The sequence below is a fragment of the Rhipicephalus sanguineus genome, chromosome 6 (assembly GCF_013339695.2).
Source record: "Rhipicephalus sanguineus isolate Rsan-2018 chromosome 6, BIME_Rsan_1.4, whole genome shotgun sequence".
NCBI classification, from domain to species: domain Eukaryota; kingdom Metazoa; phylum Arthropoda; class Arachnida; order Ixodida; family Ixodidae; genus Rhipicephalus; species Rhipicephalus sanguineus.
The window spans coordinates 138,014,185-138,032,830 of NC_051181.1; the positions used below are offsets into that span (position 1 = coordinate 138,014,185).

At 43.6% G+C, this 18,646-nt stretch overlaps 1 protein-coding gene across 1 annotated transcript; it reads right to left on the reverse strand.

Annotated features, from left to right (window-relative positions):
* Window positions 1-3,830: 3,830 nt before the first annotated feature.
* LOC119396521 (ankyrin-3) lies at window positions 3,831-18,327 on the reverse strand. The gene is made up of 6 exons (XM_037663774.2): window positions 17,258-18,327; window positions 15,510-15,681; window positions 14,722-14,970; window positions 13,704-13,997; window positions 10,000-10,950; window positions 3,831-8,583 (listed from the first exon to the last, which is right to left on the reverse strand). The coding sequence occupies exons 2-6, from the start codon at window positions 15,678-15,680 to the stop codon at window positions 8,239-8,241; spliced, it is 2,010 nt and encodes a 669-aa protein (XP_037519702.1). The 5' UTR covers window position 15,681; window positions 17,258-18,327; the 3' UTR covers window positions 3,831-8,238.
* Window positions 18,328-18,646: the final 319 nt, after the last annotated feature.

Here is an 18,646-nt window from a genome sequence, read left to right on the forward strand (position 1 = left end):
ACGCCAGCACTACAGGCTGTGTCAAGCTTGTAGGAGATCCGACTTTTTTTCTTTACTGACACCTTGACTACACTCAACGCAGGCATTCTTTATGGTTGCATTTGGGCAGTTTGCTCACTGAACATCACAGTATGTGCACACCAGACGCTCCTTGCTACACCTATAACACACTTCAACATTTTCAACGCACACGTGACACGTAACTATGTACAAATGATAAGAGCCTGATAGTTGATTAGCAGAATCAACATCCCAGCCATGACAAATGCTGTACAACAAAACTTCGGATTACCCATTGTGCATCACAGGAACCCCAGACCTTAAGTTGTTCAGTGAACCAAAAAGATCGAGACATTGTTCAGAAAAAATTTTGCTTGGCTGGCATTCTCACGATAATTGTATCTTGATAAAGTTACGCAACTGTGCCCTTTCTAAGCACTAGTTCATTTATATAATCTTCTTATACAAATAGCTTGCCCCGCATACTTTAACAGTCAATTTTATATGCTTCTGCCTAATTTGGTGTCAAAACACGATTGTAGCTTTACAGCTCGGGAGTTCCTCGGATGCACCAATGTCTTCGATAGTGTATCTTTTCCCCATGCCATTTAAGAAGTGGAACCTGTTGTTAATCAGCCACAGTATGACATAACATTTAGAAAAGCTTCCTTGAGTAGAGTCCTTAAAGGGGTACTGACACGAAAAATTTCATTTTTTTTTTGCGTCAAATGAAAGGCCAAGCCCCCAAGAGCCTAGAAAATGTGCTTGTAAGTGCGAGTTCACCCAGAAAAATTAATTACAACTTGTTTTAAAAGACTGTTTAGGTTCCTACTGTACCCCGACGTCACAGCACGGTATGAGCCTCTCGTCACGTGCTTGTGCAAGGTATCGCGACGATTCCACGGTCGCTCCGCTGCTTGGTTTTTTTGCTGGTGACGCACAATTGACCATTTGAATGTTTTGGTACCTAACATCATCACAACCAGCCATACTGGTGTGTGAAGACACCAGAATTGACACTGTAGCCCGTCACACTAATGTCAATGACAGTACTAGGTGTGCCATGTGAAAATCAACTTCATTATGGGGATAAAATATCTTCTCAGCCTTTACTGAGCATCACACTTGCTCGGAGCCATGTCCATATACAGGAGATGTATGACGGGGTAAACTCGGCTTCGGAAATTGGTGCAAGTGCCTTTTAAATTAGCTGTTGATTCTCTTCTGCCATCAAACTTCGCTCTTTTCAAGGCCTCTGCTTCCTAAGCCATGTTTGATTTTTTATGGTGTACTTCCACCTAAAAAATAATGGGACAGTATCACTACATTAAGCTTTCACTTAAAAAGAAAGTGCTAATTAGTGCCTCATTTGTTGCCGTTAAAAAAATCTAATTCAGGAATTCCTCCAGCTAGCTCTTATACTACTTGAACAGCCTGTTTGGGTTTGGGTGTATTCTTATTGTTCAGGAATTTCTGCGGGTTTACACAAAGGCTCAAAGTAGTGGATGTGTTGTTAAAGTAAATCTCAATGGAAGTTCTCTCAACACTTTGCTCGCAAGTGGAAACCTTTTTTGTTTTCTGAGCAATTGCAACTTTTGTATGGCATAAAAGAGCCCATTCATGTTGATACGCAAGGACGCTCATATACTCTCAGCTTGGAACACTGAGAAGTGAAATCAGTGTCTGCAGTCATCATTTAAAAAAATTTTTATAAACAAAAAATTGGGTGGCGGCGCAGAATGTACGCTCAGTGGCCTAGAGGCTTACACACATTAATGCTTCTTTAGACTTCCTATAAACTCGGGCACATTTAAAGAAATGTTTGCAGATTAATTCCTGCATTTACTGCCTACTTTTTATCTGTACTGAGCAGTACAAATATCCCTGTTTAGTGTTATTTTTCATCTCACTTTCTGCTTAAACAATGTCACCTCACTACAGCTTTTAAGTACTGTTGTCAGCTCAAATATGTAGCGCAAAAATTCAATTCCAGTTATGTTTCATTTTCACGTTTAACCACTGTCCCACCCAATTTGTTACCGTAATCAATTGTTTTGGAACAATGAGTAATGATAGCATGGGAGAAAAAATTCTTTGTTTATATTGACCCTGACTACTTTGTATTTATTGGGTTAATGCAGCATGTCCTGACAAATATTCTTTTTTCAAGCACTGGTACATGGACAGACCCACTTAAAGTTTTTGTTATAAGATGATGCTGTTTTGCACAGGGCACCCGTTCAAGAGGTCTGACAATGCAAAACAGGTAATCGCTCGATTACGGCGCAGCTAATGTCTGGCAAAAAAAAAAAAAAAAAACAAAGCTGGTGCACCAATCTTTCTGTGACTTGGTACTTATCGTGCAAATGTGACAGGACACTGGAAATCTTTCTCCTATCAGAAGTTGTGCTTCACAGCAATGTTTCCAATGTAATGGAATTGGCAAGCCAAGGAATTAATTACTGCTCACATAACCCCAAAATTTGCATGAATAGTCTTGGTCTTCAAAATAGCTTGAAAAGAAGCTTACCGTAAACATAGACCCAAATTTTTATCACGCATACAGTGCCCCACGTGAGGAGGTGAACCACATGAGTTGAAGGGATGCTGTTTAAAAGTGCTAAATCAGTCTTGATTGATAATGTATTTTTTCTTCAAACTCCTTGTATGTTGCGGCAAGAGGTCGTAACCCCCAGATCACTCTGACATCACGCCTTCTCACGTTTATGCTGTTATGGCACAGTAAACATTTTAAAAAATTCCAAAACTCCGAAATCCGCCTTTGGCTCCTTTAGAATCCGATCTGGTCTACCAATCAAATTTTTTAGGCCTGAGCAAACACCATCAAAATCCGTGATGTCACGGCCAGCACAGAAATTTGAAAACACCATCACCACATGTTTTCCTTGCATGATTTCTGGCTTACCAAGTCTTCCCTCACAATAAGTGTTTTTTTTTAATACAGAAGGGTACTGTACTGACAGAGCTCAAATGATTTTCCTCTTTAAAAATTAATAATAATTGATTGGGTTTAACGTCCCAAAACCACTATATGATTATGAGGGAGGCAGTAGTGGAGTGCTCTGGAAATTTTGACCACCTGGGATTCTTTAACGTGCACCTAAATCCAAGTATACGGGCCTGAAGCATTTTCGCCTCCATTGACTTTCCTCATTAGTGACCCTATCAAATATACCTTCTTTTTTGCCACAGCTAAAGTGCAAAATAAATTCTAACATCATGGCTACATTTTCTCATGCCGGAAACCACACAATACACAAATGACTTCACTCAGTAGAAAAATGTGCAGTACATTAAGTGCACATTCACGAAGTTTACATTTGCACCCTCTCGTTAGTGGCTCATGTGAAATAGCATTGCTGAATGACATTTATAAAGCACACAGAAATCACTCTGCATAAACTCTGTTATAATATTGAGAAGAAAATGACAGAACAACAATGCTGCTAGCTTTATCCACAACGTTCACACACGACAACCTTACTCTTTGCAAACCCTCAAACTAGGCACAACAGCTATTACATAAGCGTGGGAGCACAGTGTATCAAAATTGCACTTGTAATCCAATACACAGCTCAACTATAGTAATGCAAAATGAAATTAAGAAGACTTTTCTACGGTAACAGCTTGGTTGAGACAATGCAATCCAAACTTGAATGTACATTCCAAGATGTTCATCTTCAACATCAAAATTGTGAAGCATACAAGTCCACAGCCTTGTCTTTCCCCTGTGAGAGAGCACTCGGGGGTCCAGTATAAACGCAAACAGCACTATTAAACTCAAGAAAATGCAAGTTTTTTTCTGATGCAGTGTCTAAAATGTGCACATGCTGAGGGAAACAGCGCCAAATCCAGTTTGGGCAATCACACCATCACTTCAGCTATCAATGTACAGTTTCACAGAGAAATAGCTTCAGGATTCTCAAAATGTTCACAAGCTGAAAAAAACTTCAGCACATGCACCTTGCCAGAAGAGATACAATTGCTATGAAGGGCACACACACACTTCTCTCCAACCAAAGAGACGACGTCAGACACCTCTGTATACACTCAACATTACGACTTCATTCGTTGGTTCACCACTTTCACACTGTCCAGCAGAACATGCTGCACATTATGTACATAGAAACCATCAGGTTTTACGGTTGCGGCAGTGTGTGACGTACGTTTGAGGCCATACCAGCCGTGTTACAAGTATATACGCATTAATGAAAGTACAAGCCTTTCAACCATGACTATGAGAATAGAAGAAAAAAAGAATGTCTGTGCACTGTGCAGAAAGCATGCCAGCCTCTGAAACACGAAGATCTTGCACTCAACAAAATGGTGGCACGTTGCATCCTAAGATCTGGCGATGCTCGACGTGGCACACATTTTTTTTTATAGACGTGACTGACTGCCACAAGTTGTAGTCTGTGTGTCCAGAGCACAGAGTACCATGAAATGTTCATGCGCTTCAAGTTTCTGCTTGCACAACCAGCGCTGCGTAGAACACCTAATATTCTGTAAACACTCAGTCTGCAGCATTGCTGGCTGCTCCAAATATATACCTTCCAGAGCAGGCACCGAAGGCAAAAATTAGCTCAAGCTGTAGATGGGGGCATTAGTACGGAAGGTCTATAACATCCATCACACTGAGAACAAAGCTGTCACCAGACAGAAAATGGCACAAGTGTGGGAAAGGACTGGCACATGATTAAAAACACAGTGCCAAAACACGTTAACTGCTGACCAGCAGTTGACTGCTTCTGGAAAAAATAATTGAGTTGTATTTCAGCGTGAGACAGGGTGCAGTTGCGCCACGTTTACTTGATTTCCGTAGAGCAGAACATAGTGTTACCTCTTTGCATCGCTCTGTTGGCACCATTTATAAAAATGCGGCACCAGAGAGGGGTTCTGAAACCCGACAACTCAATGCAGCCAGTACTAGCTCCCCGAAGTACAAGACTTCCTAGAGAGCTGGAATAGCATGGACTTACTGGTAAAGAATTTAACAGCACAAAATATGCCATGTAATTCCTAGCGGGGTAACAATGCTACAGATTGATTCAATGTTTGCCTTTAGCATTCCTTTACGACTACACACATAAAATGCAGTGTTTGATGTGAACATGACAAACATAAGTTTGTTCATTCTGGGGAGAGCTTTACAAGACTGGCAGTTGAAACACGCAAAACAAGTTTGCAACCAAGAGTTGCAAGCTGCACTAGCGCTGACCACAAGGCGTACTGTGTAAGCTGCAAAACAGATTTGCTGGAAAGTGCAGAGTCCCACTTAACGGCCTTTCATCAAGATACTGCAGCCAAACGGCAACTTTGGCAGTAGTGCCACGGTAACATAGCATCATTGGTTAGCGTGGACATGAGCAAACCAAGCATGGCTAACAATGAAATGCAATATGCGTGTTTGGGAACTTGCTGTCGAATCACGCGACTTTACCCTTTATTGAAGCAATTAAGCAGTGCAATCCAGGCCTACATAGCTAACCTGGTAAACTTTGGAAACTCATTTTGCACTTGCAAGCTGCATTGGTAGTCACACCACCAAAGTTGCACATTTTTAGTCATTACCGCAAAGTGAATTGACATTCTTAAGTGTTAGGAGCGGGGCAGCCCACATGACATCTCAGTTGTAGGAGTGAGATTGGGGGAAAATAAAAAAGAGATCAAGCTACATGCATTTGTGTTTGTGTCAGCCATGCCTTACGCTCTTTTGTTACAAATCGCTACAAACTAGCGCAACTTCTTGTCGTTCTAAGCATACATTTTCACTGAAGAATATGAGTTCGATAACTTGCGAAACATAAAATGATAAAAAAAGTTTATTATTGCACGTTGGCAGATACTGCAGTGAAATTCAGTTAACCTCTCTACATGCAGTACTGTTAGCAAGAAAAACACAATCTACAAAAACCATTTTGTTTAGTTATGCCCTCTGGACATTTTAGTAAGCTTGTACGAGAAAGAGAACAAAATATTTTTGTTTTGTTTAGCATTGTTTGTTTTGTTTAGCATGATGAAAAAGCCACTGCAGAGCCGATAGCACAAGAAGCTGAAGCATCTACAGCGCACCACTGTCAATACAAATAAATGCATGACAGCATTTGGTTGAAACCTGCTCATAAGTTCGTTACTGCAACGAAGCGATGGGAGATATGCATTGTCCAGGACCTTGACTAAACAAAGGCACATTCTTGTGGATCATACAGCTAAACCTAAATAGAACATGCCTGATAAAGTACCTTCATTACACATCAATACCCTATAGTATTAGATTCGTTACACGTACAGTGATAACTTTCAAGAGACATTTGAAATTTGTGAAGCCTGTGATTAACTATGGTTTCACATGTGGAAGTAGTACCCTGTGGAAGATTTTTTTTCTAAGGTCCAGTACTGAAGCATATTCTGCACTGATGTCCACAATGCCATTTGCATAGCCTCACGTGCATTGTACAACAATGCTCGAGCAATAGCTTTCACCCATAATCGTTGATGTTCATTCTTTTTCTTTTTCACATGTGATTTGTACTTGTAAATTGCTTTCAAAAAGTTTTACATTCTTCTGCCAGACAAATGCCCTTGTTATGAATTTACTACATCTCCGAGCCTTTTTCTGATAACCTTGCAGCGTTCACCTGTTTGCACGGTTTTTGATTACTTTTGCAGTTACGATATTAATCAGAATGCTAGTCTTTTCAACAATTAAGGATTATTTCAACTTATTACCTGCAACATGTAAAAAATAATACAAGGTTACGACAGTATTTTCTTGCTGGCAATACAAGCCATTGAACGTCGAAAGTGCGTAGCAGAATAAATTTAAGTTCCGTTTTTACTACAGTTAAATGTACAGTAAAAATACGTAAAACGTTTATTGTACGCATAAGAAATTATACAGCACTCTCGCATTAGCTTACAGTTTTAGTTCCTTCACAGTCTTGCATTATTCTTGTTGTGTTGTTTCCTTAACTTGCGACTTGTCTGCACTGTAATGAGACTGAGCTATGTGCGATCATAAAAAGTATCACTAGATTCAAGGTTGTATAACAATCAAATAAAAGTGCATGCATTAAAAAATGAGAACCTGTGAAATCTTAAGTGAGAAGGTCTTCATGAGAAATGTGCCACCGTGGCTGGTCACCCATTCTAAAACATCCCCTGTCAAAACTTTGTCGCGTTTGATATCCTCGTCCTGCTTCCATCGCTGTAAATATATTGGGTGGCTAAGAAAGCTAAACCAATAATTGAATGTATGTTACTGGATGCAAACATGGACGCGTAAAGGAATGAAACAAACACCACAAACATGTTTTCATTTTCTTTTGTACCTGTGTTTGCACGCACGACCTTCAGCAGATAGAATACCCCCACCAATTCACTCAACTTTCAGTAGTTTCATGCATGATATTCAGACAGTGTAGCACTCGGCCATCGTTGTGGCACCCTATTGCTTCTCTGTCACTGGCACACTTATCACTGGGCCCTGCAGCCGTCAGTGGCTTCTTTTGCAATGCGTGCATAAAAGATCATCCACATACTATTGTGGGCAAGTTGGGCATGAACAGGAACGCACAAAGCAGAACACCTGTTGCAAGTTAAAACTTGTAAGGTAAGATTTGAAGTAGTGACTTGAAAGATGGTGCAAGCCTCAAACTGATCTTACAAAACAAAAGTACATAGCAGACATCATACAAGAGCGAATGGGTAGTTAAGCAAATAATATTGTGTTGTAAATATGCCTAAATTGTTCGCATTCCGTCTCTCCACAATAGTAAACTAGAGAACAGCTAAAGGAGTATGAAGTGCTTAACAAAAAACATGCAAAAGGACAGCAGCAGTAGGAGAGGCCCTTTGACACAGCCAGAATTGAAGCACGAACTTTCTTGCACTAGAAAAAAAAATCGCAGACAAAAAGCTCAGGGACAAGAGAAGGCCACGCTTGACTACACACATACAAAGAGATCCAACAGTTCTCTTACACAGACTACGTACCTGGCACCACACACTAGAAACAAACGAATTGCAGTGCAAACAGATAAGGACAAAGCCGTGCAACTGACAATCCACACAGTGCCTGCACGTGTTGTCTGTGCATCTTTGTTACTGTCCTCGTCTCTATACACTGTAATTCTTTCACGCCGAGAACGCAGAGATAAAACACAACACCATTGCCATGGCAACAGTACAGCATTCAAGTTGGCAGGTGCGCTAGCTTTAAGGCGTCCAGTCAAGGAGCAAGTATTCTTTTAAAGGTCCGGGGAGCGAGAGTTTTCCCACCAGCGTGGCAACTTGGTGTCGCAGAGCCTGGTGTATGGCAACCCGGGCTATCTGCTTGAGCGAGCGTGGTTGGCTGTACATGGACTTCAGTAGCTGTGTGATGCAACCGGCGGTCACTGCAGGCAACACGACCGGCTGGCTCAGAAAACTCTTGAGGCAACTGTAGAGCTTGCGGTGGTCCATGGTGTAGTAGAACAGTCGAATAAGGTCAGCGAACCGCTGCTCGGGGTCGTTAAGCAGGTCGTGCTTGCGGCTCAGTTGATGGATGTAATAGTGTAGGACCTGGTGAAGACGGCGTAGCAGAAACAAAACAAAATTGCATTGTCTTTCTTGTAAGGCACATTGCAATGTAGAGGCTTCACATACAAATGCTCAAGGTACATAAGATACATGCATCCAGTTACTCCCAAAAGCTTGCTGCCTGCTTTGGATTGTACCATTCCTTTTTTCCTATTTCTTCCCTTATAGAAAGTGCAGTTTTAAAGCAAGCACATCAGTTAAAGTTATTGTGTCAAGAGTCTAGTCTAGGTACAGAAAAAATGTGAGTATTAAATAAAAATTGACCAACCAGTCAAAACAGGTGCTGCTAAGAAATCAGCATCACAAGTAAACCTTTATAGACAGGTAGCTTTTTTTTTTCCCAGCTTTAGATCACGTGTATGTCCCATGCAACCAGAACACTTGCAATCGGGTCTGGGTTCCTGCAATGTATGCTACTACAAACTAAACATGCAGAATTGAAGAAAACGATATAAGACGGTATAGCGCACTAATAACCACAAGAAACACACAGAGACGGACGAGGTTTGTTTCTTGTGGTTATTAGCACGCTATACCGTCTTACATCACGGAATACCAACTAGCCCAATCATCCACCCTCCTGAAGAAAACAGTTTAGCATTACTTGCAAATTTAAAAAATACATATGACCGTGGGCTGGAAAGGTTTGAATTTAACAAGGTATACAAATGCAGTTGTGACACAATATGAAACAGACATACACCATATGGTCGCACTATTACTAAATATTTGACAAATATAAGATAGCTGATTTCATGCATATCAATTTGACATTTGAGATAAAAGAATACCAAGCTAGTTTCATTCTTAATGGAATAAATCTCCCTGTGTGCATATTGCAGTAGAGAACTACTTGTGCAGGAAATGTCTTCTCGAAAAGTTCGTTTGCCAAGGTTGCTGCTTGATGTAATGTATCATTTCAAATTGCAACATGCACGTTCAGTTTGCTGTCTTAGAGTATACAAAAAGAAAGAAAAGATTGTAAAACAGGCTATGTGTAAGAAGACCATGCCCTATTGAATGACAACCAAAATTAGAGTGAAGATGTCAAGAGTGAATGTCAAACTCTCCTTTAATAAACAAACAGCTTTGTGAAGTTTATATGGATTTGTTTAATCAAATCTTGAATCTTCTGGCAAGGTCATTTAGAAGCTCGATTACATCACATATCCAATTATTTTTATTTATCAATGAGTTATTTTACAGACTACTGGAGGAGTTCTGTATGTGCAATAGTTTGCTTTATCTGGATTTACTATGCAAATCGCATGCAATCATTGTTTTCACTGTACAGCCGTGTCGGCACCGTAATCAAGAACGGTTACTTTTCCTATCCAGTTTTGCTATAACGAGTTCATACAGTTCACGTCTTCTAAACACGCCAAGATTTGTGCTCACCTGACTGGAGGCTTTCTTGAGGAACACTGAGCTCTGCGAGTGACAGATGACCGGGTCTGACGAGCTGACTTGCACATCTGGGTCTGCACCATGCACGAGGAGTGCAAGTGTTAGCGCATGCACATGTTCTAAGTCAGACGCGAGCCTCGCGTTTTGCACCAAGTCCAACAGAGCCAGCAAGATGTGCTGCATTCGCTGCGAGAAGCGGGCATTCGGGTCCAGTCCGTGCTGAAGAAGCACCGTCAACAGCTGTCGGATGAAGGTGAACGCACTGCGCTTGTCGTCCTCCCTGTTCAGCGTGATGTACTCGCTCGCCGTGAAGACCAGCACGTGCATGGGGGTCAGGTTGCTGCGCGACTTGCAGTTGGGATTTGCCCCGTACCGACACAGCAGACGCACCGAGTTGAGGTAGAACACCTTCTTGTTGTGAGAGAGAGAATGCAGCGGATCCTTGTTGATGAGAGGCACCAGGCAAACCATGAGCGGTGCTGATCCGTCGCGACCGACACAGTTGGGATCGCCACCGTTTTGAAGGAGCATGTCCAGCAGCTCGTAACGGAACTCCCAGTCGCGGACGTGGCGAAGAACACACGCCAATGCGCTGTTCCCCGGTCGATTGATGCTTGGCCCAGCACCGCTCTGTAGCAGGTAGCGCACTAAATGAAGCATATCCCACTTAGTCCACGGGCGTGGCTCTTGGTAGCCAAGTCGAGACTCCTCCAGTGCGTAGCGCACAATTAGCACGTGCAAGGGTGTGTTACCCAGGCTGTCGGGCTCGTTGAGAAGTTCGCGACAGCCGTGGTCCTGCAGGGCCCTCAGCACCGATAGTGTCTCCTCGGCAGACTTCTTCCCCAGCAAAAGCACCACGTGGAGCACAGTCAGCTGCTGAGTTGTCGTGCGAGCACTCACTTCGGCCCCACACTGTATGAGCAACTCCAAGAACTTCTTGTCCTGTAAGAAGGAGAGAAGTGTTAATTTTGAGCGCTCGTTTTTCTTCGTTATACACAATATTAATGAGCCCTAACAGACAATAATGCCAAGGAAAGTATAGGGGATGCTATTAGTAGTAAAATGTAAGGTAAATGTGAAGAAAGAAAAGTGGACGAAAAGATAACTTGCCGCGGGCAGGGACCGAACCTGTGACCTTCGAATAACGTGTCCGATGCTCTACCAACTGAGCTACCGCGGCGGCCATCCCCCCCGTCCACTTTATAGGGTATATATGTACATTTAAACGTGGGAGCGTCAGTCAGTGCCGCCAGTAGCCATGACGGCGAGTGTGGAACACTCTTTTTGTGCCTGTTGGCGTCACGTAGCACGTGAACTTATTACGAGCTGGCAGCTGACCAATAATCCCTCGCATACTACCTGAAAGCATCAAGTCTGCCAGAACGAGACCCTCGCTATGAATGAAAAAGAAGTGTTCATTTTAAGGGCTCGTTTTTCTTCGTTATACACAATATTAATGAGCCCTAACAGACAATAATGCCAAGGAAAGTATAGGGGATGTAGTATAGGAGACAAACACATGGACATGAGCAATCCACAATAAATGCAAAGTTGGCAATTCGTGAGAGAATATAGTTAATATCCAACCACCCTTACAGTGTCTGCCTCATCTCCATCTAGTTGAGCCCAAACAATTAAAAAAAAATAAAGAGCTTCAGAAACCAGGTGCAAATGGCTCACATGTGCTAAAGAGAGGACAGTGCATTAAAAATACAGTTCGGTTGGTGCTGTGCACTTGGAACTAAAACAGAAACAGGCAGTCTGTCAGTTAATTTCTATGTTTTCATTTTATTCTTCTCATGATTCAAAGGGGCCCTGCAGCACTTTTTGAGCATGGTCAGAAAACGCTTCCAATCGGTAGTCAAGGCTCCTGAGAACATGTGAGCCAAACATTCTAGCGCAGCACGTGGCCTGTGCATGGCCTGTAATTTACAATTAATACTAAAAGTCAGCTAGAAATTGCTCCCTCTTCTCTTGACAAATGATGCCATAAATCCAAAGTTCAAGGCCACTGGCTGATCTGAGCATCGTGAGCCGAATAGTTACCGCAGCATCCATGTGATGCCGCCACATGCCTGTGCTCGCGATCATATTGAAAGTAAGCCGCGCGCTAGAAGAAAAAAAAGAAAGAAAAGGAAGTGCTCAAGGTCATGATGCGCGCTGAGGAGCGGACATAGCTTCTTGCCCCCTTGTCGTCACCCCCCCCCCCCCCCCCCCCCCCCCCCCGCCGGCGTAGCTTTCAGTCAGTCCGCTCGCTGGTTAACTCCACTCCTACTAGGCGGATTCTAAAATTTTTTGCGGCAGTCGATTCCTGGGGCAATAAACTCCCTTAATGAAGCCATTCGATGACTACTTGGAGAAGTGTTTGTTGCAGGGCCCCTTTAAGGTTACACATTAGTCCAATGAATGCTTCCACTTAAAGCTATGTGTTGCTTTTTGCGACAAATTCTGCCTTGCTGTTCTGATTTGACGAAGCCCCGACATATATGTTTTGCCGGCCTCTGCAAGAAAGACCGATGTTGAAGCATCCACAATCAAGGGGACACAGGTACTGAGGCACACCTGTAGGCATAACAGCTGTGAGCTGACAGCAACAGCCAAACTGTGTTCTGTTTGATTGACTGTCATAGACAATGAGACAGTGACAGTCGTGCAACAATGGCATTGTAAACAATATATGAAACACACTCCATATGTTATTCATGCGCTGGCATCAGCACGGTGAAGCTTTTCTTGCAGGTCGGCACATTTTCACACCTTCGGCTGCTGCTAGCTTCATTATTGTCAGCCTCCTTATGCTTACTGCTGGATGAAGGCCTCATCCAGCAGTTTTCAGTTATACCACAGTCATGTGTCATCTGACTCTATCCTATGCCTGCAATCTTCTTAATATGATCGCCCACTTAACTCCTTTGCAGCCATTCACCAAGTTTTCTTTTCGCTGGGACTCATTCAGTTGCTGCATCTCACTGGTTGCTGTATACCTGTGCAAACATACTTCATCTCTCACCTTGGATATCAGCTTACCTGCATTTGCTTTGTCATCAACACTGCTGTACTGCTGTCTCCTATCGTGCTGCCTATTTTATTATGCCTTTCATCCTTTTATTTTTTTCACTGTGGTCATGCTTAGCTTTCTCCAAACTATATTCATCAACTTCCCAGTTGAGGCCACCTGGCATGTACTGGCAGAATGATCTTATTACCTACACGCTTTTCAAAAATATCAGCTGTCATTTGCTGACTGGACATCTCTGGCATCATGTAGGTGTTCCACCCCATTCTCATTCGTAGACATCTTGCTCATGACCTGGGTACAATGCGACCAATTAGCATTATCCTGGAGCTTAGTTTTCGGCTGTGAATATGACTACTGAAAAGCAGCTGTAATAGATCTTACTATATAACAGTAATGCGATACCTGTAAATGTAATGCCAGTGCGATCACCGTCATGCCTTAATTGAGTCAGTGCCACAGCTGTAAAATAAGTGCTTGTGGTGACACTGTGGAAACACTACGGGATAGACCGCAGTGGCTGACCTCTCAATCGTTCCCTCTCATTGATCGCTCTCTAGCAAGCTTGGCTGTATTAATAATGACTAAAACTGCTTGTGTAACAAGAACGTCATATTAAGGTCTGAACAAGTAAGTTTGAAAAGGCCTAAGAACGAAACAGATGTTACAGAATGCACACCTGAAGCGCAGCCTGGTGGATGGGGTAGTACTCGTCGTAACACTGATTGAGCTCCTCGGAGCGTTCTGCAACTAGGAAGCGAACACAATTCCAGGCACCCCGCTCACAAGCCAGATGCAGTAAGGGCCGCTTCTGCTGCCAGGGTAGCCAGCTGTCTTCTCCTTGAGCCAACAAGAGCTCCAAGATATCCGAATGGTCGCCATCGATGGCATAGTACTCCGCAGATTGAAGGCGCTCAGAGTAGCGGTCAGAAGAGGGGCCAGTGCCCCCCACTGAACTGCAAAGCTCGCACACCTGATGTGCAAAGGGACGGAGAAGGAACAGAAGGTTTGATCAGTAACTGTAATGCAACAGCTGAATATCTGTTTAAAAAAAAACACGGGAACCACTATATAGATTGGTACTAGTTATAAGTGAACAAAAATAGACCACTGCATTGCAACCCTTTGGTCAAAATGTGATTCAAGTTTAAATAATGCACCACTCACTGTCACATCTTTGCAATGGCCACGTGATGCTATCTTACTGCATATTCATTCATTCAAATAACACGTAAAAGTCCTCTGGTTGGTGGTATTAAATATGAGGACAAATACAAATAAAATTAACAGTACTGTAAATATGCTTCCAGGATTATGATAATTCACAGGTTAACACTGCAAGCACATACATACCAAATAAAGCAAATAAGAAAAGTGCAGTAGATTAGGTACAAAGTAAAATACAACCTTTGTATATACATATATGCATATGCACACATACACACTTGCAAATATATCAAACAACACTATGGGTAACTATCACTAAGGTACATAGTCAATAAAGGGAAATAGCTAGTGACACTTCGACAACAGCTACAGAATTACTCACGGTCGAGCTTCAATATATTTATCTCAGCATGTGGCTCTTGATTAGCATACAGATTTAGGTCAGTCTACATTTGCAGAATAACCTGCTGACCAGCTATGCTTGAGCATCGTTTTCACTTTTCTCAGTGAAAAAGCTAAGCTCAATTTACCTGATTATGTGGACCTGGGAAGCACATCCGTGCCTCGGTGTCAACACGAGCTCCATGTTTTAGCAGTAGCTCAACGATTTCTTCATTGCCTTGCAGGGCAGCAATGTGCAGGGGCAGGCTGCAAACGCCTCGGTTTACGTCGCAGCCCCGCCCCAGAATCCAGCGCACCAGTTCAACACAGTTGAAGCCAATGGCTCGTTGAAGCAGGTTGTAGTTGTCCGGACCCACCACTGACAAGACGTTTTCACCCTAAGATGAAGATGCGCATATTTGAACCACATGCACATTAGCTACCTAAAAGCGCAGTGCAGTGCAGTGCTGTTTACTATCATTATCTTACACCCTTCATGGCGGCTTAGTGGATATATGGCATTGCGCTGCTATGCACGAGGAGTAGATTCAATTCCCAATCTTGGCAGTTGCATTTAGATGGAGACAAAATGCAATAACACCCATGCACTTAGATTTAAGTGCATGTTAAAACACCCCAGCTAGCAGAAATTGTGCACAGTCACAGATAGCAATGTCGAAAAGCTCTCGCTTTTGTTCTCGCTTCTTTCTGTTTAGTTAAAAGAGACCAGGCTAGGCACTAAGATGAGGCATGCCCTGGAAGGAACGGCATAGCGATGACGCTTTCACTGGAGATGCTTTGTGCACCTGTGCGTACTACTGCTGGTCGTCATTTTAAGGTGCCGACACGGCGTGCAGTCGATGCTTTTGCATAGTTAAAACTGCAGGATGCAGCACATTCCGAGTCTGGCATCAGCACTTGGGCAGTGGTAACCTACCTTTGGTATCTGCACAAGGTAACTTTCTATCGACGACCAGTGGATGTGAGATGCCTCTCTCGAGCGCATCTCCTCGAGTAGTTCCAGGATGACACAGCGCGTACTCTCAGACGCACCTGGCGACAACAAGTGTCCCCCCGTCTGAAAGAAGCTGCTCACTAGCGCACCCATCCTGCAGCAGAAGTGAACGGTTAGAAAAACACAGTCAACAGCCAAGCAGGCCTAATTAGGCGCGTATTCACAAACCAACCTTTCCTTATCTCATGTTTTCCTTATCATTTTCAAACCTTTAGTGCACTTAATAAACAAAGTAGGACAGTATTCACAAACCAACCAGTCTTGTAGTTATCTTTTACCGTCACCATTTTCATGCCCTAGAGCATACGCACGTAGAGCATAGAGAAACTTAATGAAAATACTAGATAAGAATAAGGTTGGTTTGTGAATATGGATGTAAGCCTCTTTTTATGTTAAAATGAGCTTGTAGTACAGCAGCGAATGCCTCAACTATCAAGCTTCTTCCCCCTTGGTTACATGTTCTCACCTTTACTAAACCACAACCAATCAGCCCAGCTTTTTTCTTGTCCTCAATAAACCAGTTTCATCTAGTTCACTATATGAAAACCATTTAGTGCAGCTTTCCACTCTTTCAACCTTTGCAGTGTCCAGACAGAGTGCCACAGTGTGTGATTGTCACCAGAAGTTGAGGAGTCCGTGTTGTTTGTGAGACACAATTAATATGCTTTATTAAAAAATTTTACTTGACCTCCAGGATGAATAGAACCTTCGATGTTCACTTTCTCAGCTATGGTACATGCATTATGATAAAGTACAAGCTTGGGCTAGTTGGTACATAATTTACAGGAAAACTCTTTAAAATCCTCCACCAGAGCACCGAAGAGTGTGGAGCCACTTTGTGCTTTTCTGGTTGATCTCGAGATGCTGCCACAAAGCCGGCTGCTGGAATTTCCTCGTGCCAAACAAATGCTAGGAAGCCGATCAGATTGGTCGTACGAGTGATGCCTCAAAACATGTGGGTGGCTGAAAACTAGGCATGGCAGTGTGCTGTGAAAGTGGCTTCACTTATCAAGGCTAGTGCATATTCATTCTCATGTTGCGAGTCTCATGGTATTTGCGTGCAAAGTAAAATGGGTGCGCATTTATTGTGAGAGAATTTGTGCTTGACGGCCACGTCAAATATGACTGTATGCAGCAACAAATATAAGCGAGCATCTTAGAGTGAAGATGACACTTTTACGTACCATACAAAACTCAACTTAGCATTACAGTTTTGTTTGTTTGTTTTTTTGCTGCTTGATGACATAACATAACCTGACACCAATTTTCACTTTCCTTCACATACCCAAATGCATATATTATATATAGCACTGCCCAGATTACTTTATGGCAACAAACAAATTATCAGGCACACATTGACACACACAGAGTGTGCTTGTACGAAGCAGCTGCTATAAATGCTAGCAAACCATTCAATGTAACCCTTCGAATGAAACACCTGTTTTTGATTGCAAAACATGAGCCCAGGACCATAGAAGTCACGCGTCTTTGAATGACGAACGCGTGTAAAATCGTGAGATCAAATTTTTAAGGAAGAGGTCACAAAAAGAAAACGATGCGATTTCTCTTTGGCTAATGTTGGGATGCGCGGAAGAAAGGTCCAGGGACGTGTTGGCTAATGATCGCGAATAATGCTGTTAAGCGCAAACGGTGAGCAGTTTGATACAAACCTGCGGACCAGCCTCAGGGTGCAGCAGCCCGAGGGAGGTGCGTCTCTTCTACGGCGATCCAATGCGGCTGCCGCCACCACCGCTCCACCTCGATACACCGCGCAGCACGCGCCAAGATTGCACAAGTGAGGAAACGATTACACTGCGCGAGGATGGCCTCAGTCGCACCTATGTTCTAGTCCTTATCGCGAAACTCAAAACGTCCGCAGCGCCTGACATCAGCCGAACGGCCGGTGTGCGCCACCGATCAACAACACCTAACTCGTCCGGCCCAACCGTCAAACAGGCACGTCATCGGTCAAGCAACAGTACCAGCTGTAACAGCAACATGCGCCAGTGGCTTGAATGACGCACGTACGGCACTGAAAGAGCGCGCACGTAGAGCCCATGCGACGCTCGCGCGTTTAGTGTGGTGCGACGCGAAAAGCCGGATCGCAGCTTTCGCTTTGCAACCGCGCTCCACTTTAGCACTGCTGTCTAGCACGGAAGCATATCCCCGCAGCTTCCGGCTGTTTCACACGCTGCGACTGGAACGAAAAAAAAAAAAAAAGCTATTGTGTAAAGTCGGTTCGTCGTTCTGTTCCTTTCGGCCGTTTGATATCGCAGGGCCGTCGATCCCGAACTGGGTTGTCGGTGCGCAATCTGGGAGAAGTGGCGCACGGACCTCGATGCGCGAGGGCGGTTGGGTGTTGAGCAATTCAAGTGCGCAGTGCCTTTTCTTCGTTTTCAGCGCTTCGGCGTGCACAGTTCTCGCGTAGTCGATAGCATCTTGATGCCGGGACTAACAATCACGAGCAGAGGCGTGCAAGGGAAGTTGACGTCCAACGCGCAGCGTCTCGGCAGCACAAGCCAGCAGCATCAAAATCTTCTTGCGGAATTTGTAGCCAGTAGCTGCCCCTCTAGCTCGCCGAGATGCTATCTGTATTCACCAGCTCAATTCCTAAGCACAGTTGGATGAAAAAACGTTTAGGAATCGAGCGATCGTGCAAGGGCGCTCCGATGAATCTAGTTTCGTAGTCTATCGATGGCACCCACCCTCCGCAGCTGTTGTGGGCTCTGCCACTGACATTTAGGAAGCTCGTTTATTTCCAGGAGTTAAGTGGCGCCACCTAACCAAATATCCAAAGGTTTCCGCAGCTCCATTTCGCTTTCTACGATTGTGAGCAAGCATTTAACAATATAGCGCATTAATTCAATGAGGTTGCTTCTCTATAATCAGGGCTCCTACAGCATAACTCACGCCATCCAAGTATTCTGGCGGTACATTTGAATGCGACGCGCGAAATTCATTTATAGAGAGAGATAAAAGCGAAGGAAAGGCAGGGAGGTTAACCAGGTTGTACCCGGTTTGCTACCCTACACGGGGGGAGGGGGAAGGGGAGAAAAAAG